General features: G+C 40.5%; 1 protein-coding gene across 1 annotated transcript in view; it reads left to right on the top strand.

Moving 5' to 3' along the window:
- The first annotated feature begins 2,851 nt into the window (after positions 1 to 2,851).
- Positions 2,852 to 24,455, top strand: part of LOC142499260 (microtubule-associated tumor suppressor 1 homolog) — a 99,387-nt gene continuing 77,783 nt past the window's right edge. The window contains exons 1-2 of the mRNA XM_075608400.1: positions 2,852 to 3,278; positions 16,034 to 18,445. Coding sequence (XP_075464515.1) covers positions 16,232 to 18,445 — 2,214 coding nt within the window. The 5' untranslated portion in view covers positions 2,852 to 3,278; positions 16,034 to 16,231. The remainder of the gene's footprint in view (positions 3,279 to 16,033; positions 18,446 to 24,455) is intronic.

Genomic DNA, 24,455 nt, shown 5'->3' with positions numbered 1-24,455 from the left:
GTAGAGCTGACAGGGCCATATTATATCGTTACTGGCAGTCTCATGGTTATACTTTTCCATATGTACCCGAGCCGATCATGGAAGAGATAGAAAACAACCGTCATGATTGGCTCAAGCAGGCTGTTTGGGAGTATCTTAAGTCTAAAACTTCAGATAAGATCTTTATAAACGAGTCTCTAAAATCTGCTCCATCATGGAAGAATGGCTAGTGGGTACCTGTATCTATAAAGACAGGGTGGAAATTAGGCAGTGTCCTGGTCCTCCAAAGGTGTACTACATCTGGACCAAGTTGTTTGATGGGCGGGTAGTAAAGAAGCCGGACCCCAAATATTTTAAGTAGGGGTCTTATTCTTCAGTTGGAAGAATGGTAACTTACTCATGATCGCTGTAAACAGTGGAGATTATGGGTTAGTCGTCTGTGTACTGTGTTATCGGTTATGTTGTAACATCTGCGTAACCTGTTTCTGTATTGCAGGCTCCAGGTTACTGGATTGTGCTCAAATTGGATCCCAGTTGTGGTGCTGGTTACCTGTGAGGGTCCAGGAGAGATGAGCTTCCCCAATGTTGTGGGGAACAGGACAGGCTTTTGGTGATCCTCAGGTTCTTTTCATTGGTGACAGCGCCTCCAGTCACTGTAGGCTCCAATAGAGCTGGAGGCAGTCCCTACCATGGCAGTCTTTTCTGCTATAGTTCTGTCCAACAGCCCGTGACTTAGTCAGAAATATATAAAAAGGATCTTTATTTGGTGCAGCCACTGCAGGTGTATTACAGCATTTGCATCCTTGTGGAGAATGGGTTCCAGACCCTTGGATGGTGCGAGTCAGCAGAAAATGTTGAGGCCTTGTGCTATGCACAGATCTTGGTCCACTCAGCCCCAGGAGGGGAAGAGCTGGACTTCACTCCTTACCCCAGGAGGGAAAGTGCTTGACTGACCCTATAATTTGGAATGCGTCCTCCCTAATGCAAAAAGGGGAGGGCGCAGGGTCTGCACCATGATTGGCTGCAACACAGACCCATGTCACCACCTCTCCTGCCACTCAGGGAGGCTGCGTGAGGGGGGTTAACCCCACAGGGTAGCCTGTCACTGTCTGTAGCAATCAGAACTTATGTGACAGGAAGGCAGAAAGATAGTCTGGACCAGCCATGGCTATACCTATTCTTAGATGTGCAGGCTTTGAAGGTGCTACATGCTGTAGTAACTTGAATATTTGAATATAACTTGAATATTTTCAGCTACACGTTTGTGACTGTTATTTTTCTCCTCCCCTTATTCAATACTTTATGGGCTGGCCCCATGTGTGCCCACTGCCATGGGATGTAAAGGAAAATTGTTTTCATACTCAGTCATTTTCTTTTCCTGGAATACTTCACTGGTTATGGTCATATCTTCTCTGCCCCTCAGTTGTTAATGTGTTCTTTATGCTAATGTCTTTTTCAGCTGATGGGAAAACCAGAGACGGCCTGCAGGTAGGAGGGACTACTTATAGGAGGTACTACCTGCAGAGTTTTTTTTTTCTTCCTCATCTTGGACAGAGGTGGAGCTTTATATAAGTGTGCCACTGCCACGGAAGGAATTGAGGCAAGGAAAATTACAGCGTATGAACAATTTTATTTATTTTTTTTTTTTTTCCTTCTCTATTTAACCTCAAAGTTGGACAGAGTTTTGCTTTGTTCCATTCATTAAGAATTTTTCAAATAATGCTTTCTGGCTGCACCTCTTTCTGCAATCTAAGGCTACTGAACTTTATACTGTGATAAACCTGGCACACTACACACCTTGTTTATTTCCCCCATCTTAGTCCAGTAGTTGTTATGATTGTAGAACCTGATTCACTAGCAGACATGAAGTGTTTACTTTGTATTACTTTGCAGTCCTCTAACTGTTCTGTTATAGGTACAGTATTTATGCTTCAACATGCAAGATTTACTTGACTCATGTAAATGCTGCTCCTTCCAGATATAGGTGAAGTCATCAAAGTAGACTGGTGGGATCTTATCAATTGAACATGTCCCCCCTCCCCCCTTTATTAATATGAATAAAGATACGGTACATACCGGTTAGGAATAATTTACCAAGGACATTTTAAAAAGTAATGGAAACCAGGAGGGTCCCTCCCCAACGTGTGTTCATATTCTATTTTTGTATTGTTGTGCTGCCCATAAACTACAGTTTTATGCGTTAATTTCTATTATCACTAGGAATGTATTGTATGAAGGGTAGCAATTTTATCATTCGAAGTAATGAAGCAAAATATTTTTCATTTTTTAAATTCTATATAAACCATAAAGCTTTTAAAATACAACACGAAAGGTACACATTCCCATGAAGTTTAAATAGGTGTTGCTAAATGCATGCCTATCTGCATGTAAGAGTATAAAATGACTGGTATCATTTCTGTATGTATATCATTTGTACAACAATTGTGTTTATGGATATGAAAATATGTACTGGTACATGTCAAAAACTTCAAGAAAATTTGAGTTCTAAAAACAAAAAGGGGTGTACCCCTGGGGGTAGCCTTATAAAGCAACAACTGGTTTCAGTTAGCTGAGGCGATCCTATATAACATTGTTTCAGTGCTGCATTCACCTTTTTTTTTTACTTTGCGTACTCTTAATGTGCTGTTGTGCCAAGTACTAGGGAGTTGTGGGTGGTAAAAGTGCAGTAAAACTGCTTTGTCTGCATCCTCTTTGCAAGACTGTACAAGGCAGATTATAATTAGATGCAGTTGACTTGGAAGCTGGAGCAGTGGTGGTCTCTATATGAAAGAGGCAGGAGGAAAGAAATGGGAGAGCTATGATCTTTACAAATGTGTTTTTTTTTTTTTCATTCATGCTTTCTTTCAAAATGATCTATGTGCTCGCTAGGCAACTGGGAATGCTGATATGCCTGGCCTCCGAGTCCCTCCCCCTCTGCTCCGACAAGGATAGGCTAAGCAGTTGCCCACTTTGTCAGTGAGCTCTCTGCCGCTCATCATTGTGGACCTTGATGAGGGATGGAAAAACATTATTTGTAGGACAGGGGAGCTTGTACACTAAATATTCTGGCAACGGGCATGACTAATGCTGGCAGAGTCTGAAGGAAATTCTTTTACAGTCTGAAAACAAAGTCCATAAGCTTGGCCTGGATGCTGCTCTGACTGCCTTGGATTTGTTGATTTAAGAGGAAATATTAACATATTTCACTTAAAGGACCCGTAGCTGTTGTGACTGAACAATTTCTGGCTGTTGTGAAGCACTTTTTTTGTTCTGTTATGGTACAGTATACGGACGTACAGGTAAGTTAGTGTTTTTCTGTTGCAGTGTCTATGTGAATGTATGTGGCTGCGTACAGTGAAAGGAAATGAAGTCTATTGGGACTTGAACAAGGATGGTTGGTGCTATGGTGCATTGCAGACTGTTTGAAAGAGGAAGACTGCATGTAAGAAGTGTTTGAGGAATTAAGTGATACTACGTTACAAAAATTTTCATTTTAAAATTCAATCTAACGTGACAGACTAAACACAATTAAGTAACTAAGTAATTTGAAGACATTTTGTACACCTTAAACTTGCTGTGACTGAGTTAATATTCTCTAATGCCGAAAAAGACATATTTGCTAGTTGAAAGTAACTTATTACCAGAAATAGAAAAACTATGAATAAGTCAGCACCTAAGCTTTCAGGAATTAATTTTGAATGTGATTTGGTGCGTGGCCACAATTAAAACAAAAAAAAAGAAAACACTTTGGTTCGTGATGCTTCAGTTAGAGTAGTTTTGGTAGGAAAATATGGGCAGGTTTATAAAGTGCTGTTGTGGGTTAGTGCACTTGATCTGTGTTAACTCCCATTAAAGTTGAGGCTTGGTCAGATGCTTGACTCTGCCCCATAGAATACCTTAGTTTGGTGGTCCTGTCAGTCTTCCTTCTATTGTAGTCCTTATTAACTAATTACTGTCTGCTGGTTCTTACTAATATCCCATTCCTTTTGGGCAGAGTGAAAAACTAAACTACTAATTGGTGCAGAGGTCTATTTAAATCTATTGTGTTTAACCTGAGAAGCTTTTTACGCATGTCAATTAGTGAAAGTAGTTAATTGCTTGATTGGTTGAAAAAGTTACCTTAGCCCTTCCCACATTATAATTATTTTTTTAGTATACTTGTTGCAGCATTCCACTAACCCAGGGTAGTAACTGTAGTCCCCTCATGGATGGCTACTGATTTCTATAAAGGGTTAAACTGCCTTAAGGACTTAACTGGGTGGGATCACTCTGTTTGCCCCTCCCTTTTTGTACCCTGTAACCAATGGAGTAACCATAGGAAGCACAAATATATCTAGATCCATCACCATCCTTTGTTTTAGAAGCAGGTTCTTCAGATTTCTGACTAGGGTCCTCACTGTAATTCTTGTATATGTTTCTGTCTCTAGTCTACGGGACGATAATTTCCTTGAGCTCTTCTACTTTGTCACGTGTATTGTGTTTGTGTCTACCAATGTAAACTCCTCTTTGGACAGCTACTTGATAAATCTTTTAGAAAAGTTCCTGACGCTCATTTCTATACTGCGCTTTGATCCACCATCCAGCCACCACTTACCCACGCACCATCTATATGACTGAGAGATCGCGCAACTGTTTTTGTGGACTAATCTGATGTGACACCATTCGTAGCCGTGGAAAGGGGGTTACAAAACAATCACGTGTCGCCCTACACAGTTGGTGCTTCTCTTGGTGCTTAAAGGAGTATAAGACTACAGGCTAGTTAGTGCCCACCTGAACAGCATCTAAATATAAGAGCATGTTCAGTCTTCACATGCAGCTTGTTTCCAGAGTTTACATGCACATACACATGGGAAAAAAAATCTTCTCTTTGTATTGTATTGTATGTCTTTATTTATATAGCGCCATTAGTGTACATAGCGCTTCACAGTAGTAATACATGTGGTAATCAAATAAATAACAGATAATATAAATAACAGATCATGGGAATAAGTGCTTTAGACATAAAAGTAACATTTCGGAAGAGGAGTCCCTGCCCCGAGGAGCTTACAGTCTAATTGGTAGGTAGGGAGAACGTACAGAGACAGTAGGAGGGAGTTCTGGTAAGTTCTTTACTACAAAGCCAATGGCCAATGTGAATCAAGTTCTGCCTGAATAAATACAGGCAGTCTTCGTTATCCGTCGCTTCACTTTACGACAGACTGCATATCCGACACTTCACATTGCAATCCTATGGGGACGTTTTCTGACGCCGGAATGCCTTATCTGATGCTTATCATGGATGATTAACATGGGACTCGCTTTACAACACTTTCACTATCCAACGCTACTTTCCAGAATGGATTCCGTTGGATAACAGAGGACTGCTTGTATATGATTAATACATAGATCAGTGATTCTCTGTCTGATCCCTGAGAAACTAGTCCCCAAAGATGAACGTTTTTTTGATTGCATGAGCACTTTGGAAAAGGAAAACAATCTATGCATTTCTGATTACCATTAGTCTGTTAAATATGTCCAATAAATTCCCTGTGTCTTGCATACAATCAGATATATTGATAGAACCCTATAGATATGTACAAGCATGGCCACCCTCCAAACAATTAATGTAGTTATCCGGGATATAAAACAAATGTAAACTCCTGACAAGAACTGTGCCTGCAACCCATTATTTAATCACAGACCAGCAAACAATAAGTAACAGGCCTGTCAGGGCTCCATCCACATGGAGTATATTTCCTTGCCATAATACTGTACTTTTTTTTTTTTTTGGAGTATTTTCATGGTTTAAATCCACTATTTTGTTCGATGGTCGTCATCTTTTTGCTCTTTGGGTTTCCTGCATTTGACTTTTAATTCTTTGAACTTTAACAATGAGGTTGGGTAAAAATGAGTTGAGTTTGTAAATGATTGCTTTTACAATTACATTTGCTTTAGTCAGATTAGCCTCTGGATGTTCTTAAAGGAACATATTGTTCCAATTGTGTAAGGTAATTTTGTCTGTCTTTGGGGAAAAAAATTCTTACGGAACGAGTTTTCTAGGATTCAAATAACCAGGCTCTTAATAGAAGATGGATACAATGCTACACAGGACTTTGGTTTCTAGAGATGTGGCGTAATACAATACATTTGGTACTTGTCATCAAAGATGGTGCCCATTAATTGTCCAATAGGAAGCTGCAAAGTTATGCCCCTCTTCGCCCCCCCCCCTGAATGATGTGGTTTCTCTTGAAAGTCAATGGGGATAGAGGTAGAATAACCTGCATCAGAGGTTAGGCAATCTCTGCCCCAAGTGTAATACAATTGACTTCATTTTCAGTATCCCTTGTGTCCCTTTTTGTTGTTTGACTGACTCTGGGGCCCATGCTACGTGTCTGTCCTATTTCCTTACACTTCTAGAGGCACTGGGTAGGGGATCCTTAAAAGTTTATATTTGCCCCAGCATTCAGGTTCCAAAATACTTCTAAATATCTGTTCATGTTCAATTCTGATCAGTAGAATAACCATAGATTAAAACATCTTGGACATAATTCTATATATTATATTAATTTGAAGAGGGGTATAACAACAAGGAATCATGGATTAGTCACAAATGTTCTAGAATACCCCTGAAGCCGAATGATCGAAATGAGCATACCCTGTGTGGTATAGGTCCGATAGCTTTGTGAATAATTGTTGGATTTATTTTCCTACTATTGTTAATCATTACTATCTGCCCCTACTGGAAGAACTACTTCCAATTGACGTATTGAAGAATGGTATTAACCCGAAGCGTGCCAGGTACTTCACTCGTTTTGTACTTAAAATTCTGGCTCCAGGAGCGATCACGCTGCTGCGGACCCCTGCAATTGTAAAGAATATGGTCATACATTAGTGTACCCCCCATATATGTTGGTGGTAATTTCCCAGGCAGTTTTCAGTTGCTTTGGGAATAGATATTAAATAACTTTGGCATTCATCTTAAATATGACTGATTATTGTGCATTTTAAATGATCACTGCAGGTTTTGTTTTTGTTTATGTTTTTTTCCCAATGCTGCTCAACCGATTTGATACTTTCCTGTAATTTGCACTGTTGGCCACCCATGCTGTATATGCTTATTTTCCAGTCTACTCTTGTGTGATTAAGAAGTAGACCACATAGATGCGTTCTGCTGCTTGTGTGCTCTAAACTGCACTTGACCAAGGTGTAATGAGAATTAATTTAAAGCTCAGCATTTGTATTTTTCCAGCCTTCATTTGTGTTGTGACATCTATGTATGTGTGTATATTAATGCAGATTGTGAACCTGTTTTATGTATACAATCTCTGCAGTCTGCATTTTAATGGGAAATATGGCACGAGCGAAGTGGGGAGTTTTTGTCCTCTGTTTATTTTCTTGGCTGTATCATTAGAAGACAGGTTCCTTTCTACAGTACTCACATATCCAGGGTATGAATGAATCATTCATGAGGTTTAAGATTACAATGCCTGCTGGGGTCAGTTCTTACAGCGATTACAAAACGTAGCTCTTGATGCATGGATTGTTAGCAATCATTTTATAGAGTTCTCTCTCCAGGTTAACGTGTGCACTTTTTAGTTCCGTAATTTCTTTGAGACTGGTATTTTGACAAACAACCTCCTTTTTGAAGGTGCAAAGCTATGGTGTCCACTGTTGTGCAAGAATTGTTTTACAGGAACCTCTGAGTGGCCTGATCTGTTTGCTCATGTAGATCATCTGTAAGGTCGTTAGGTTGGTCCAATGAAAGTTGTCATACAAATATTTCCCTCAATATCAGTTTGATGTATGATCTTACTTTTAATATAGTGTTCTTACTAAGGAAGACAGCATCTTCTGATAACTTTTTAAAGTTCTAGGTTTGTACTAATCAAACTCATTTCAACACAATCACAACAGTTACTGCAGATGTTTGCATAGACTGTAAATTGCAACTGTATGTGACAAGTAAGGAATGAAGCGTAGAGTTGCCAGGTGTCCAGTATTGAACCGAACTGTCCTGTATTTGGACACCCTGTCCAGTAAAACAAATTAGAGGCAATACTGGACATGTATTACCTCCCTGGACATAGTGGTGTGACAGGCTTGGGGGGGTCCACAGGGTTCCCATGTGCAGGGAGCGAGTAGGGATGTTTCTAGGGGGCTGGGCAGCTTCCTCCATCCGGATTGGCTGCATTACCCAGCAGCCTCCAATCAAGAGGTGCCAGGATCCTGAGGGTGGGGCCAAAGAAGCGGAAACAGCATGGAGCTGTGTGTGTGTGTGTGTGTGTGTGTGTGTGTGTGTGTCACCATTGTTTACAGTATTTTTCAAGAAGCCACCTGGCAACCCTAATGAGGCATGAAGAACCGTTTTTAAACTGGCAAGCTTTTGGTTTTCTAATCTTGATGTTGGTAAAAGAATCATCACTTTAAGTGAGGTTGCTGCTGTTTGTCTATTCAATGTTGCAAGATACATGGCCACTGCTGTGGAGTAAACGCTCTCTGCTCTAAGCAGCACGGTTGCTTGGAAGATCGTGTCATAAACGTATCATAAATCGCATCGTAAACCGGATGACTGCAGGTTTACTCCACTTTCTAATTTTTGTTATCCAATTCAACTGCCCATAAAGCTTGTGGATTTCCCCTGGCCTTGACAAGCCACAATACATAGTTCATGTCATTATTGGACAGCCATGCATTTTTTCTTCAGGTTTAGCTTTCCTGCTTCCAGCCTGTACTTTGGAGCCTGTCTTGTTTCGACAACTTTGCATTCGCACATTAAATCTGCTTCCTGAAGCATTGCATACAATCTTTCTTTGCCAAGGTGTGACTCCCATTATAAATGTACGCGATTATGAAGAGCAAAGGATAAAACGTTGATTCTACCCCAGAAAACTCAATTTGTGTGTCCTGTCTTAAGTTTGGCATTTGCAGTTGCTTTATTTTAAAGATTTCTACCCTTGGTTTATGAACGAAAGGCTGTTTGTCATTGGATACACATGCCCGTACTTGCTTTTTTGAGAGCCCTTTTCATAGGACTAGTGTTTCTTGATGTATTGCTCATTTTAACCACCGTTCCAGCCAGATTTTATTTTGGGTGTGTTTCAAAAAGTTTGCACCCTTCACTATATTTATATATATATATCTCCTTTTTTTTAAAAAAAAATTTGTCCCCCTTTTTTGTGGGGGTGTCTTATCTACATTTTAACTTGTTAAACATGCCTCTGTTCACTTTTACTATTTTCAAGGCACTTTATCACTCTGATTTATCCCTTTATATTTCTTTCCTTGTGCCAACCTATACGTGGGTGATCATACTGTATCCCTTTCTCCTCTTTCAGACCAAGCAGAAAACGGCTATTACTACAGTAAGATTTTGTTGCGATATAACTTTTTAACCTCTATTTTTGTAAACCGTTTTAGAGTTTATAATAACATGCCACATTATTTGTTTGGTAATTAAATTTCCCTCCATATTTTATGCTTTGACACATCCCATCACCTTTTTCAATCAAACTAGTTTTGAGTTGCTAAACAAACCATAAACAAACATAATTAGGTTTGCCAAGTTGAGCTTTGGCATGTGTTGGTCTGTAGCTATTTTGTGGGATGCCACAGCTCTCTCCTGCCACAAGGAAAAGTGTCTCTTATTTCCTTTGTTCAGTAAAGGTAACAGTAGTGAAAGTAGTTTAGAGCATTCTTATGAATTTTCATCCTGCCAATCTTTACCGAAAGATCTGGCTTTTATAACTCCTATATCAGGTCGTATGAGTATATTTCTCTTGTGAAAGCCTGGGTTATGTTGCATCTTTGATACTATGATGCGATGTTTTGGGGAACCTGTTTTATTACTTTTTGTTCGACAGGCACGCACTACAAATATAGAGCCCTCTCCCTTCTTTGAGCAATACACTGCTGCTCATTCCTTTGTGACCAAAGTAGACGAGCTTTAGACACTGAATCCATTACTTCTCCAAAGGCTTCCCATCCATTCTTCTGGCCAGTCACTAGGCACCTCCAGGGACTGTATTCCTATGCTACCTCTATGAAGGGATTGTTGGTGATTGACAGAAGGAAGTCCATCCCAGTCGCTTATTGCTGTAGTCATGTATCTTAATATGCTGAAGGAGGGACTTCTCCGCACTTGGGTCACTGGTTCACCAGCACAGCTTGGCTACTGCAGGGTAAGGTAAGGAGGCAGAAGTATGCAGGATGGAGCTTGCCTGCATTGTTCTTGCAGCAGTGGCAAGTAGTATAGCATACAGTGAAGGCGCATATTCCAACACTAGCCAGGCTGTGCCTGCTGTAGCAAGCATCTATCTCCCTGTTCTTCATGTACCACGTACTGGAGTGATCAGACCTAAAGCATTTTCCACAGTTCTACGAGAAGCCTTTTGCACAATGCCACTGAAGTATCTTTTAATATTTGTGTGACATACTTGCCGTGTATAATGTGCACAGCTAATACAGTAGTTTCTTTATAAATGATGTTTTTGTTTGCATTTATTGCAGCTACTTTATAAATAGGATGGCTGAAGAAATTGATATGTGGTGGTTTTAGGTGTCTGTACTTATGCTTTACAAAGCGGTCTCTTTTTTTTTCTTAAAACACAGTAAAATTCATTTCCTATTGAACAAAGCTTTACAAATCTTCCTGCTTGTTAGTGATTCTGCAAATACTCCAGCAAGCACGCAACTTAAAGGCAATAAATACATTATATTTAAAAGCACTGCTCCACTGCTAAGTCAAATACAATGTATTCTGGATCATTAACACTCTTGGGTTTCCTTGCTGCAGTTTATTTGTTTGCCTTATGTCACTGGATTCAATTACTCTTTGTTGTTTTTTTAAGCTCTACCCACCAAAATTGGATAATTATTTGACTTTATAAACCACAGTTCAGTTGTGACTCATTTTTGGGGAATTGTTTAATGCCATGGATTTATTCCCTTTGTATGCCTTATTTTGTTCCTTTTTTTTTTAACCTGAAGCAGAATCGGTATAATTTTATACTGTGCGTACACTAAAGGGTCTTGATTCCCTTCCCTGTGTGTGTTGCCTGTCTGGAAATATTTTGTAACGTCTGTTGTGTATACATGTAATATTTAAAACGTTTAGCGCAAAATAACGATCTCTCAAAGAACTCCATGTAGCCTTATTTTTTTTGTAATTCCCAATCCTCTCGATGTTTCAAGTAAAGGCCCCAAACTAATGCTAACATGGCAATTTCAATGCAGTATCTGAGTGGGCGAACCTTTATACATTAATAACGTGCACTTTTTTAATGTACATGTGTAAGCATTGGTACTTGAGATGAAAAAATTCAAGATGTTTGCTGCACACCAAAAGTATATAATAAGTACTGATATATTTACCGGTGCTCCTAGTCCCAGTGAAGAACTGCAAATCAACCAATGTAATACAGTAGATGGACAAGGGCAATCATATATAGAATTTATTGTGCCATAGAAACACAACGTTTCGGCATGCCACTTCACTGGAGAAAGGCCAGCAGGCTGAAACGTTTCTATGGCACAATAAATTCTTTGATTCAAAATCCGCAGTGCCCTTGTACATCTATTACATTGGATACTTTAGAACTGAAGAAGGTACGGTTTGTGTGTAGTTGGGTGTCCACAGAATTGACGTCGTGTTAACTTGGCATAAGAGTAAAAGTTCCATAAGGAGAGAAACCTCTGCTAATTTGGCTTCCCAGGCAATGGGTACAAAAAATTGGGTTACTAGAACAGTGTGCTTTTGACACACTTATTTTTTTCTTCCTTACTTTGGTAGCAATAGAGTACTAAAGACCTTGGCAAACGTAGTAGCCAAAACTGTCAGGACACTTAAAAGTACAGGCAATAGTTATATTGCCCAAAGTCGCTGCTTCAGCGACCAGTTTAGTAATCATGAACTGGTTGGCATAGATTAGTTTAACTGTTTCCCAGTTCATAATGCATAAGGAAAGGTGTGATCCCTATTTAGATAAATACAGTAAATGAAAGTGCTTGCATAAACACGGTGTGTTTTGTTCCCCCCTCCCCCCTGGATAGCTTCCTACAGTAATTATGTTAAGCAGGTTTATAGTTTCTTCTCCCAACAGCATTCTTTGATCTCCCAAATTTGTACACAATGGAAGCAATTAAGTTAAACTTAAATTTTAAGTATGATTTTTTTTTTCTACGTAAATAGCCCTTTGCTTTCCTGGGAGACTATCATAGCAAGACTTGCAGCTCTAAACTTGAGGATCGCAGCGTCCTCTTGCTTTGATTGTATATATGTGTAATGTATAGATACATCTATATGGATATGTCCCGTCACTGTTTCTAGTTGTCTTGCGAAACGTTGATCTTCTGTAATAAACATGTAATATTCAACTTGATTGTTGGCCCTACGCATGTTTGTTTTTACATATCACTTATGTACAAAGGTGCGTACCTATAAATAGCCAAACACTGTGCAGTATATGGAACTATAGATCAGATGCTAGGGTTAAAAACAAACAAACAAAAAACCCCCCACAATTTTAAAGTAAACTTATGAAAGGACTACTTGTTCCAAAGAGCTTACCATCAAAATGTTCTGCTGTTGTAAACCTACATTGGCAGTAAAGTGCATTAGATCTTCCAATGCAGAACAAAATATAAGTGTATATAGTGGTTATATTGGCCCCATTTAATATACTATATACCAGCTTTCCCCAAGCTGAGAGTTCAGCTCAATGCATATGAAAGGGACAAAAATAGTGGCTATAGCCACAAGAATTCTGGACTGTGGGAATGCTTTAGTTTAAATAGAAAGTATGTCTGGTCATGTGTTAAGTTTCCATGGAGATAATATTGAATTGTAATAGGATTACAGTTTCACAAATCTGAAAGAATGTAATTTTTACGTATTTGATACTCCCAACATTTCTAGAGTAGCAGTTTGGTTTTCTACAAAGAACAGTGTTTGTATCCCTTTCCCAAATCATGTATTAAAGATGCAGCCCCTGTTTTTTTGTGTGAAAAAAAAATCTTAAACTATTTAAACATTTAGTGGTCTTCCTTAAATATTCTTTTAAAAAAAACATTTTGTCTATTTGAAGGGGGGAATTGTGGGTGAGGTGGAATTCAAAATGTATTTATATTTTCACCTGGGCATCTGAATGGAGGGGGGCGGGCGGGGGATATGGGGTTGTCAGCCTTTAGCCCACTCGGACCCTGTTAGAGAGACAATAAAGACTGTAAGGAGAAACAAAGGGAGCTTTCAGTAGCTAGGGGAAATCAGAACCATCCCGTGTCTTTGCCTACGGTGTTTACAAATCTACTTAATACAATAGTTTGCAAAAGTTCAGTCACCCATATCCAACATGCTACTATCCTTGGTTCATTTTGGTTGTAGGAGGGACTGCACCTTAATCCTCTAATCTTTATGCTGCTGCTGCCTGACATTTACAGACATAAGCCACGCGGTGGTGCTGCACAACACCAGTTCTGTCATTGGAGGGGAGGACTCTCTAAGAACATCTCCAAAGATATTTGAAACTTTAGAGCGGTTCCTCCCTTTTAAACTTAAAAGGTGTAAGTCGGCCTTTAAATACTGGGCCGGGGATTCCCTTTGGGATCGGTGTGTGGGGGGAACGAACATGATGACGTTACTAAGGTCCAGCGTGATTTGGAGATGGTTTCCATCAACTGAAGTTTAAATGGGGGTGGGGGGGGTTCCCCATCCCTCCCGGTTTCCCTTCTTTCAATCTTTGTTAGACTTCCCCCAAAAATCTCAATCTGTATTGGGTGCAGTGGGTTTTAACTATATGTACGTGTAGTATAATACTGTATATTTCCTTTACCCTTGATATTTAATATGGTTACTACTGAGGGCAGATGATACCAGAAGATCTTTAAACACTAAAACTTGGCATATAGGTGAACACACGTGATGAGCCTACTTACTGCATATATGTTGAAAAAATAAGTATCACAATTATTTGACTGTTAAGTGCTGAATTTATGAAGGCATATTTTAGTTTTTAATGTTGTTTTGCCACGGTGTTCAATGTTTCTATCCTCTTGAGGCTGTCCTTTAAAAATAATAGATGTTCTGACCGCTTTATTGTTGAGGACACATTTACATGTGAAATGAAAGATTTATATTGGTCCATACTCTTAACTTTTTTTTTTTTTAATCAACTTTTGTTTTTTGTTTGTGTAAGCCTTTTTGTAGTGCTTGGACTGACATTTTTGTACCATTACGTAAAAAAATAAAAGTAAACCACGGATAGAATTAAAATGGAAAGATTCTGTCAAAGAATATATTTGGTTTGTCCATTTATATTTATATGGAAAATATTGAACATCGCTTGCGTCATAAACTCGTTCTTTTAGCCTCAGGACTTCCAAATAAGTGCACACCCACTTGCTAAAGTTATTTTTACCTGCCCTTCCAACCATACTGTATGTAAGCACCGATAGAACGAAAACTTGACTGTTGAACGCTCTTGTTTTTGTTGCTGGTTAGAGTTGCAAGAAAGGGCAAAACAGAAAATAAGCATAACCAATATGACGGCACTCTGCAGATTAAAATTTTTTTTTCTACTAAAAAGGAAAAAAATGTACGCCATGAAACAATGCTCTTTACCTCGGCCATGGGGTCTCTGCAAGATCATTTCCTCATTTCAGCTTTTTGACCAAGCAAATGAATGCAAATCATTGTTCTGATAAACTAGCTGCTACTGTATATAACACTTTGAAAAAAATATTGGTTTGTTTAAGATTGATATATATATATTTTATTTTTTTTAAAGAAATTACATGTGAGTTAAAGAATTCTAGTGCACAGAACTTTCGCAACCTCTCTGCACTGCCCAATGCATACACAGCAGATAGGTCTACTGAGGCAGGTGACCTCCAGAGGTGGCAATGGCCAATTCTGTTCTAAAGATCTCAGTTGAAATGATCAATACAAATTGGCTGCTAGTATCGATTGCTGATCTCCTTTTGGCCGTTGGTAATCGGTAATGAGATTTCCATACAAGGGCCATGCCTGTGTCCTTCTCTACCGACAAGCAGTGCTACCATGTTCGGATAACTGCAATGGGTGGACAGTGCATGCTCTGCACCTGATATTTACTGATCTCATGCAACAGCATTAAAGGAAATGATCGCTGAATTATGCAACACAATATCTTGGTTTTATTTGATTTTGTTAAACACGTGTGTTGGAGCATCTATTAAGTTCTATCTGTCTGATAATGTTATGCAACTGTGACACAATTGATACATTGATGATTTTTAGTTGCAAAACCTGTATCTGATTTTGTTGCATATTCCAGCAAAACAAGTTTTTAAATGATTATATATTCATTTAAAAATCAAGTGATCATGGTTTCAGGTGAAGGGGATGTATTTCTCCTCTCTAATGCATATGTTAAATGTGCCATGTTTTAACCAGTTTGTCATATGACTTCCTATCGGATTGTATACCATGAACCCAGGGGAATCTTATGACCAAAGTTAAGAAATGAATCTGCATAATTGTAATTGACGTATTTCCTAAACGAACAGTGTACCAGGGTTATTGAGCAGGTCTGGTACCTATGTTGGTAAGTTTTAAACAGTGACTTTTTTTATAACCTCTTGATCAGTTTACTACTAGTTAAATGTGTCTTGGTAAAATGTATGTACTATCAGATTAGTGGACACTGGACACCAGTAGCAGACAACGAGGGCATTCATTGAATGCATGAACTACTAGGTCCTACCTTATTAGATACTTCCTGCAATTATGTGGAATACAGAGCAACTGCTGTCTTGCAAATTACACAACCACTTTCTTACCGGTTAAATAGGAATCTTAATGTCTGAGTTTGGAAAGATAGTTTAAAAGCAACATTTCATGAACACAGGTTTCAAAGTTAATTTAAGTGTAAACAATAATTAATGTACATAAAGTTCTTCAAAGAAATGTAAAAGAAATAGAACTGTGTTGCTTTTGGTCCAAAATGCATTACTTTTTACTGCTGTTTAAAGCATTGGTTTAAGAATATAAAATTGTATTTGTTTATATTTAATTTTACCTTTTTGTGTTTTTGCTTTATAGATGAAAATACTGGAGTAACTACAGGTACATGCTGTTAAACCCACAACTGGAATTACAGTGTCAGATATTAAACGTTTTCTGTTCTGGATTGTTTTGTCTTCTGCTTGGATAACAAAAACTAAAAGAGAACTCATTTTGTAAATAGATTTTTAATTGAAATGTCCTGAGTGAAGTAAGCAAAGCTGGAACAATACCAGGATGAATGTGCAGAACACAGAGGAAAATACACAGAATGGTTTGCAGTCTCCCATGTATGTTGATGACAATAATGGAAATAATTTCTCAGGTGAAAATATTCCTATATGGTCAAAATATGAGAGTAAAATGAATGTTAATGGCCAAGGTGATGGAGTGATAGATTATGCCAAATTGGATAGGAAGAGCGAAAATGAGGCCAGCAACAATTCTTTACTATTCTGTACCAATGCCCTTGAGCTGGAGGAGACTGTCGATTATACTTTGTGTTCTAATTCAAATTTGGGGACTGAGGAGGTATCAAAAACTACTCTAAGTCTCGCACATGTAACAATAGGGGAGCTGGATGAAACCGTAGATTTTATGAAGATGGGGGCATTACAGACTCAAAGTAATTTGTTGTGTTCCTATCCAACCATCAGCGAAACCTGTACACATTATACAATCAAGGAGCCTGAAAAGTTCAAAGATAAACACATCCTGCAGATGGATCAGTCTGTGCCTTCCATCCATACATCAACAGATGCAGATTTAACCAAAACAAAGACCTCAAGGATTTCAGCGTTGACTAACAAAGAAGCTAATGAGGGTTCTGGATATGTTGCATCGGATAATATAGAGATGAGCACAAGAACACGTAACAAACATGTTAATGATGATGGGAGTACAGAGGCTGCAACATCTAAAAATATAGTTACTTTAAATGTGTCTTCAATGTCTTCAGTGTTTAGTGATGAAATGTGTATGAGGAAAAACAGTTCTGTTTCAAGTGGTTCTGAAAAGCCACTCAGTACTTCTGTACTAGAAAGTTCAGGATTACCAAATACTTCGATTGATATGTGTTCAGGATTGGCAAAGGTGGCCAACACTATGCCAGGTCAAGGTGGTGAACAGTCAACAGAAGACATTAATGATCTTGCAGTGCCTCAGCATAATAGAGATGCCAAAGAAAAGGTGCACATCAAAATATCTCAAACCCCAGAGATGAGTGTATTTACAACTGAGAAAAATGAAGTGCAGCTGGATGCCGTTACATGTAGTACACCAGAAGATGTTGGAGAAGAACGGTTTGCACACCCCGATAAAATGGATGACGGCATGAAAAGCAGGTTTGATCTTAATGAAAATAACCTTTGTACTTTGCCAATGCCGAGTCATAAGCAGACCATTCCAGTTTTATGTATAGAGGGAGCTTGCCTTAAAATCAAAGTAAATTGTGTCCTTGTTGAAGATATTAACTCTTTACAGTCCTCCAGACAGTCTGGATCTTTTGAGCAAAAAGACTTTCCGAAAATTGGATTAACCTCTCTAGCTGGGCAGAATTGTGACGACACATTTTTAATAGCTAGCCCAAGTTCTGGAGCGGATTGCAAGGCATATACTTCCACTCCTTTACCTGAATCCAAAAATATGACCTTCTCTGTTCCTACATTGGAAGAAGTTATTGAAAATGTTAACATGCAAAAGCATTTTGCCGAGTCGGACACTGGTGACGTGAAAGTGAGTGCGCTGGAAGCATTTAGAGTTTGCTCTGGAAATGGTACGACAAAACCAATTAATAGAAAGCTTGCTTTAGTGCCTGCAAATGGCAAAGCGAAGAAAAATGAAGTTATAAGCTTTCCCAAACCCAATTTCAAGAATGTGAAGGCCAAGGTGTTGACCCGACCACCGTTACAAGCAAAGGATTGCATGTTGCCTGCTACTAAACTTTCTCCCAGATCACCTCAGTCATTGTCTAATGCATCCTCACCTGTTGCATCTCCAAGAACTCCTGTTTCAGTTCTCAAATCACTACGAAAAAAATCTGTTGTAGACAAAGACCTGAAAGCAGATGCGGTTATTGCAAAATCCCATAAGCAACCAATTAATAAGCAGCTCTTACCCGGCCAAGTTGCACATGCCACAACCCATTCTAAAAATGCTTTAGGTAAAGTTCCCAGAAGTATTGCATTGAAGCACACTCAAGATGAGCTCGACAGAGCAAGTTCTTCAAATTCAACACGCTCCTCTGGCTCTGCTGCTGCCGTAACCTGTGCTACAAGTTCTAAAGGGACAGAAAGGGCAAAGATTTTTGCAAAGCCCATTGCTGTGAATGTGGGAAACATGGGACCTGACAAGATTGAGCATAATGGCATTGTAGATGCTCATTTTCAGAAAGCAGAATGCCTTAAGGAGCCAAAGGATGAATACGTTAATGGAGATATTTTTGCAAACGTAGTAAGTATCTTGAATTTTCTTCTGAAATAACACAGCATTGTGCAATGCTGATTTTTGTAGCCGGGCCAGGGTTACGTTTAATATTGTGAATGATAAATATTTAAGTTAAAACATTAATCAGATTTTGGTAGAGATTTAATATAGAATGTTTTTTCCTACATCATTAAGACCATTTATGGAGCACTTGTTATTTATTTTTTCTCCCTAATTTAGAACTTTCTGAACCTTTTATCTCAGAACTTTAGGTTAGTACAGAAAGAGCTGTAGTAAATTGCAGGCCGCCTTGCCTGTTCTCAATAGATAAATAACGTGAGCATGTGCATGTTTTTCTGCATATTGTTGAATGGATGGACAACCTGTGTTTAAGCATTTCACCCAAATATTCTGAAATATCTTTGTCTTTTTCTCAAAATCCTGTTACTTGAAACCACTTTTGTTTTAGTTTTAACTTGTGCATCTGGATATAGTCACTTAGAACTGTGCTGGGTAGATCAGAAGTGCATTGCAGGGCCTCCTACGGCTGAGGGGCGTAATCCTGATCATGCAGCATGTTTATGTACTTTGTGTGTAGGTGATCATGTTTCAACAAATGACTTGTACCAAGAGCAGAAGAGGTTTACCCGAGTAATTCCTTTTTTTAATGAAAGCCAGACTATGGTTTATGTAATCTATCAAGTTCACTATTACAACCGTTGCAGCACTGTGTTATTCTGCTCGGCTGTTTCTGCGGCATCTGAAATGTACTTGGTAAATGCAAATGATCTCGTCCCCGCTGTAAACGGTCATCTCTTAAAAGCTTTGGGCTATAAAATGGGACTACTATAAGAAACATTTTCTTTTAAAGTGATACTCGAAAGGTTCTTGAAATGTAACTGGCAGACCTGTTCTGCAGGCTTACTTGTGACTGCTGGATAAATACCACAGACTATAAAAATACACACAGCTTTGGTCACAGGTAACGCACCACATGGGGCGTAACTGGCCTTCAGGTCAGCGAGTTATGTGCTATTGATTGAAATTGGGTGATTGCATAAAAGAATTGTAAATCCTTTTTAATTTTTTTTTTAACTTTCATCTTGAAGATGTTTTGCACGTAAATGCCCTGAGGGTGAGGCTGGCCTTAAGTCCCTTCAATGCTATGTCTCCTCCCCTACTTTTCAGATAAGGAAACCAGCCTTATAATGAAGCAAACGAGGTAGATATTTTTCCCTCCCCCATTTAAGGTCACTGTTATAAATTAAAAACAAAGGGCAATTGGCGATCAAAAATAATTTTTAACCCATGTGCGTCAATTACCTGTTGGACCTTTACGTTCAATCATACGTAAGACTACATGTTTAACAATCTCCTGCCAGAGGGGACAAAGCACTTTTTAGTGAACAAGTTAACTTACATTTTTGCTAACTTTTTTTTTTTTTGTTTGGTTTTTAAAAGCCCAGACTTGTATTTTCTACTTTTTTTCTCTATTTTAATATAATTGGAGACTACTAGAGAATTTCACCCTAGAATGTGTCATTGGGATGAAAACAACGAAAATTATATTTTAAAAGAATTGGTTTCAAATCCTGTATCCTGTAGGGCTCCACTTTATCTGTTTTTGAAGTGAAACTTCTTTATTGGCACCTCATTCGTAATGGGACAATAATGGATTGTGGAGATAGAAAATGAAACGGATGTGACGTCAGTGCTGGCAGTTCAGGCCGGGCTATGTTCTACCCGGTCCAAAAGTCGCCGCTCCTAACGGCCGCTGACATATGCGGCAGCCGCCGCATCATGCCAGCTTCTCTTCCGCCCACTCCACCGGCTGAGCAATGATTGGCTGCGGCCTCAGGTTAAACTGCACATGCGCCGCTGGGCTCACGACAGGCAGCAAGGGGCGCTTCTCAGCTCAGCTGCCGCCAAGCTCTGTGCGGCTATAGTCCGGCGCCGCCATTCCCCCCACACTGTGCCCTGTCGCCTCCTGCTCCGGTAACACGGAGTGGGAGAGTTTGAGCCCGCCGCCGGGGGGAGTTTGAGCCCGCCGCGGGGGGGAGTTTGAGCCCACCGCCGGGGGGAGTTTGAGCCCGCCGCCGGGGGGAGTTTGAGCCCGCCGCCGGGGGGAGTTTGAGCCCGCCGCCGGGGGGAGTTTGAGCCCGCCGCCGGGGGGAGTTTGAGCCCGCCGCCGGGGGGAGTTTGAGCCCGCCGCCGGGGGGAGTTTGAGCCCGCCGCCGGGGGGAGTTTGAGCCCGCCGCCGGGGGGAGTTTGAGCCCGCCGCCGGGGGGAGTTTGAGCCCGCCGCCGGGGGGAGTTTGAGCCCGCCGCCGGGGGGAGTTTGAGCCCGCCGCCGGGGGGAGTTTGAGCCCGCCGCCGGGGGGAGTTTGAGCCCGCCGCCGGGGGGAGTTTGAGCCCGCCGCCGGGGGGAGTTTGAGCCCGCCGCCGGGGGGAGTTTGAGCCCGCGGCCGGGGGGAGTTTGAGCCCGCGGCCGGGGGGAGTTTGAGCCCGCGGCCGGGGGGAGTTTGAGCGCGCCGCCGGGGGGAGTTTGTGCACGCCGCCGGGGGGAGTTTGTGCACGCCGCCGGGGAGAGTTTGAGTGCGCCGCCGGGGGGGGGTGGGGTCTGCTCTGGAGACTCAGACTGAGCCCCCCGGGTCCGCAGCTTCGCCGGGGGTGGGAGGAGTGAGGAGAGAGGGGGCAGGGCACAGACAGAGAGACATACGGTGTGTACACACAGAGACACACACACACTGACAGACACATACACACATTCACACACACTGACTGACACGCACACTCTGACACACGCACGCACACCCCAGTGATGCACCGAACACCGCCCCTGAATGATGTGCCTATTCCCCCCCCCCCTGCCTGTGAGCTCCCCCACCCGCTCAACATCCATGATGCCGGTACTCATGCTCTAAGCAGTAATAATATTATTGTTACTTTTATATGTTGCTGACAACACACAAAGAAGTTTCACTTACTATGCGCGTGCACAGTACACACAGCTTTTTTGTTTTTTTTTCCGTATTGCAGAAGTCGCCCACACTGTGGCATTACAACTCCTGTATTCACGAGTTCAGAGATTATAGGTTGTCAAAGAGCCGCATAAACCAACTTGTGGAGAGAGGTTCCCACAGATATGCACCCTTCATTTATTTCATATCGCTGTAAAGGTCCGGGAAGCTTTGTATTCTGGGTGCCCATGAAATGGAAAGCATACTTGTGGTTATTTGCACAAGCTCAGGTGGTGGTTTGAATGATCAATTGCCCCTTTGTTAATCAAGTGTTCTACACTGAAACAGCAAGGGGAATTAAAAGCAATAAAGTGAATTTAATTTTGGTGCATGATAGATGCCATGATTTATTGGGGAAAAATATTTAGAGGCAGTGACCAGATGGAACCATTTTTATAGTGCAGTGTTTTGGTCCTGGCACGGACCTTTCTCGAGACCAGAGCAGACATATTGATGCACTAAAACTAAATATACTATTGAGTGCTTCCCAAATGATGAGTGCTAATATTGGGATACTGATCCATTTACAGGATCCTGAGGAAGGCATCATGTACAGTGTGAGAGGTCCCTTCCCATTGGATTTTTCATGCATATCAAGACCCACTGCAAGATTAGTTACTACTGGTTTACAACTGCATTCCATCCTAATTTGTGTTAAAAAAAGATACATTTTTACATTATTTTATTATTCGCCTTCTGAAGTTTGTAATTACATATTTGTGTCGTGGGTGGGAAATTGCTCTTGTCAGAGCCAGCATTGGATGCGGGTCTCGTACTGTAGGTCTTCAGTGTTGAGTTTTTCAGAGCTACTTGATAAATCCATACCTATTGAAGCATGGTTTTCCGTAGTGTCCTGGGCTCTGTGATTCCATTGTGTGCTTTTGTGTCAATGCGTACATTTTATGTGTCAAACTACACTTGAATATAAAAAGAACATCTATATTACAGCAGGGGTGAGCAAACTTTTTATGCTGAGTCCCCCTTTTCATACATGAAATTTCTCAGGCTTCCCCTGCCTGATGTAATCAAAATCACATGAAAAAAGAAAACCTTTATTAAATGGTATACTATGTAAATACTAATATATCTAAATACTTATTTCAACAGCTCGCGCTTGCAAAATTAGGCTGCGTCCACGCTGCTGAGAGCGGTGACATCACCAACTCTCCAAGCATGAGCACAGGGTGCCCTGCATAATTTTGCGAGCAGGGGGTGGAGGGGGGGGGGGGGCGCGGATCGTGTGTGTGTGTGTGTGTGTGTGTGTGTGTGTGTGTGTGTGTGTGTGTGTGTGTGCGCGCGCGCGCGCGCATTGACTACTGCTGAGCGCGCTTCAAAGTCGAATTTGTTTGTCGCACCAGGCTTTGGAGAGTGTACGCCCCCCAGTTTGCGCACCGCTGCATTTAATCACCACACACACACAATCACAACACAGATACACACAATCGACAGACACAACACGCACAATCACAACTGACACAGACACAACACACACACTCAATCACAACACACACAACAGACTCAACACACAATCATAAGTCACACACTTTTACCTGGGAGGAAGTACTACTGTAAGCATGCTCCTGTCCCCCATGCTGCTGAAAAGCGGGTAACACAGGAGGAGGAGGGCCCCACCCCCGCAGCAGGCAGACAGCACAGAGAAGCAGCAGCACGGAGCTGCTTCTTTGTCTCCCGTGCACAGCTCTGCCCGCCCCCCTAAATCTTGCGCCCCCCAGTTTGCGCACTGCTGGTCTAATGCACCTCAAAGTATTTTAGGAATTGTCATTTTTTCCAGATCACATACCCCATGTCATCCTCCAGTGAATAAACAAGCTGTGCTGCATATTCAGTGGCATTTTTAAACTTAGACCTAAATATGAGGTGCTTTCAAAGTGAAAATACTATTAGAAGTTGATATAAATTATGTGGTATGATTTAAAATATAATATTTTAGCAGTATTCAAGTTGTGTAGTAGTGTTTATTTTTTTTTTAACTACAAACTTGCGTAGAAGTTGTAATTGCAAAGTCTGAGAGACTCTTTTTCCACCTTCCTGTTAATGTGGGCCATTAGCATAATTGCTTCAAGTTCATGTAAATAGTTTGCACTTAAGTGTAAATGGAGAATACTAGACTTGGTTAACAGAAAAGCCTACTGTATATTATGGCTTTATTTTATAAATATTTGTATTTAAAAAAATAATTCAACTTAAATGTTTATTATATGTAATGTTTCATATTTAAAATCCTAGGTGCATATTTGTGTGTGTATATATAAATCTAAAGAGAAAAGCCTGCCACGCTATTAAAGGAACAATCCAAGTGGCTATGGGAGTTTTGTAAATCTGCTATAACATTAATCCAGCTATCAAGCCTGAGCGGTTGCTGGCACTCCCTACGGAGGAAACCATGGGGTCCACGAAGCTGAAATTAATGGAACCCCCCCACCCCCGCTTCAATCCAATAGAGAAAAACACACAAAAATTGGGGAAAAATTGCTTGGATTACATAGCTTTAAATGATGGGGTGGATGGTGTGCTACTATCAGGAATATTCTCTCAAACGGGAAACAAAAGATTTCCAAATGATGCACTCTTAGGGTAACCGCATAATTCAAAATGAACTGTTAATACATAATAAACAAAACTTATGAGGAATCAAAATAAAAAAATTCGGAGGGCAGTGACCTTTTGTAGAAGTGGAGCTTCGAATAGCAAGTATTCTATCGAAGATACTAGTTTATGTTTTTTTTTTTTAATGAGCCATATAGTTGCCAAGCAATAATTAAAATTACTGATCAAATATGCCAAGTGCGAATACAGCCAATATAAAAATACCTGTAACTAGTACTAACACAGTGATAAGGAGTGGAAAGGATAATAGTCTGTGAATCATCCAGTGATGTGTAAAGTGCAAATAGAGAGATGGGGAGAGATTGCTCTGGTATGGAGACAGTGTCCCTCGTGACTAAGTTGCAAAGTAATACTAGTATGGCAGCATGCCCAGTAAGTCTCAATGATTTG

The sequence above is a fragment of the Ascaphus truei genome, chromosome 1 (assembly GCF_040206685.1).
Source record: "Ascaphus truei isolate aAscTru1 chromosome 1, aAscTru1.hap1, whole genome shotgun sequence".
Taxonomy (NCBI): Eukaryota; Metazoa; Chordata; class Amphibia; order Anura; family Ascaphidae; genus Ascaphus; species Ascaphus truei.
The sequence above is the reverse complement of the archived record's forward strand: the minus strand, read 5'-3'. Positions and strand labels throughout refer to the sequence as shown.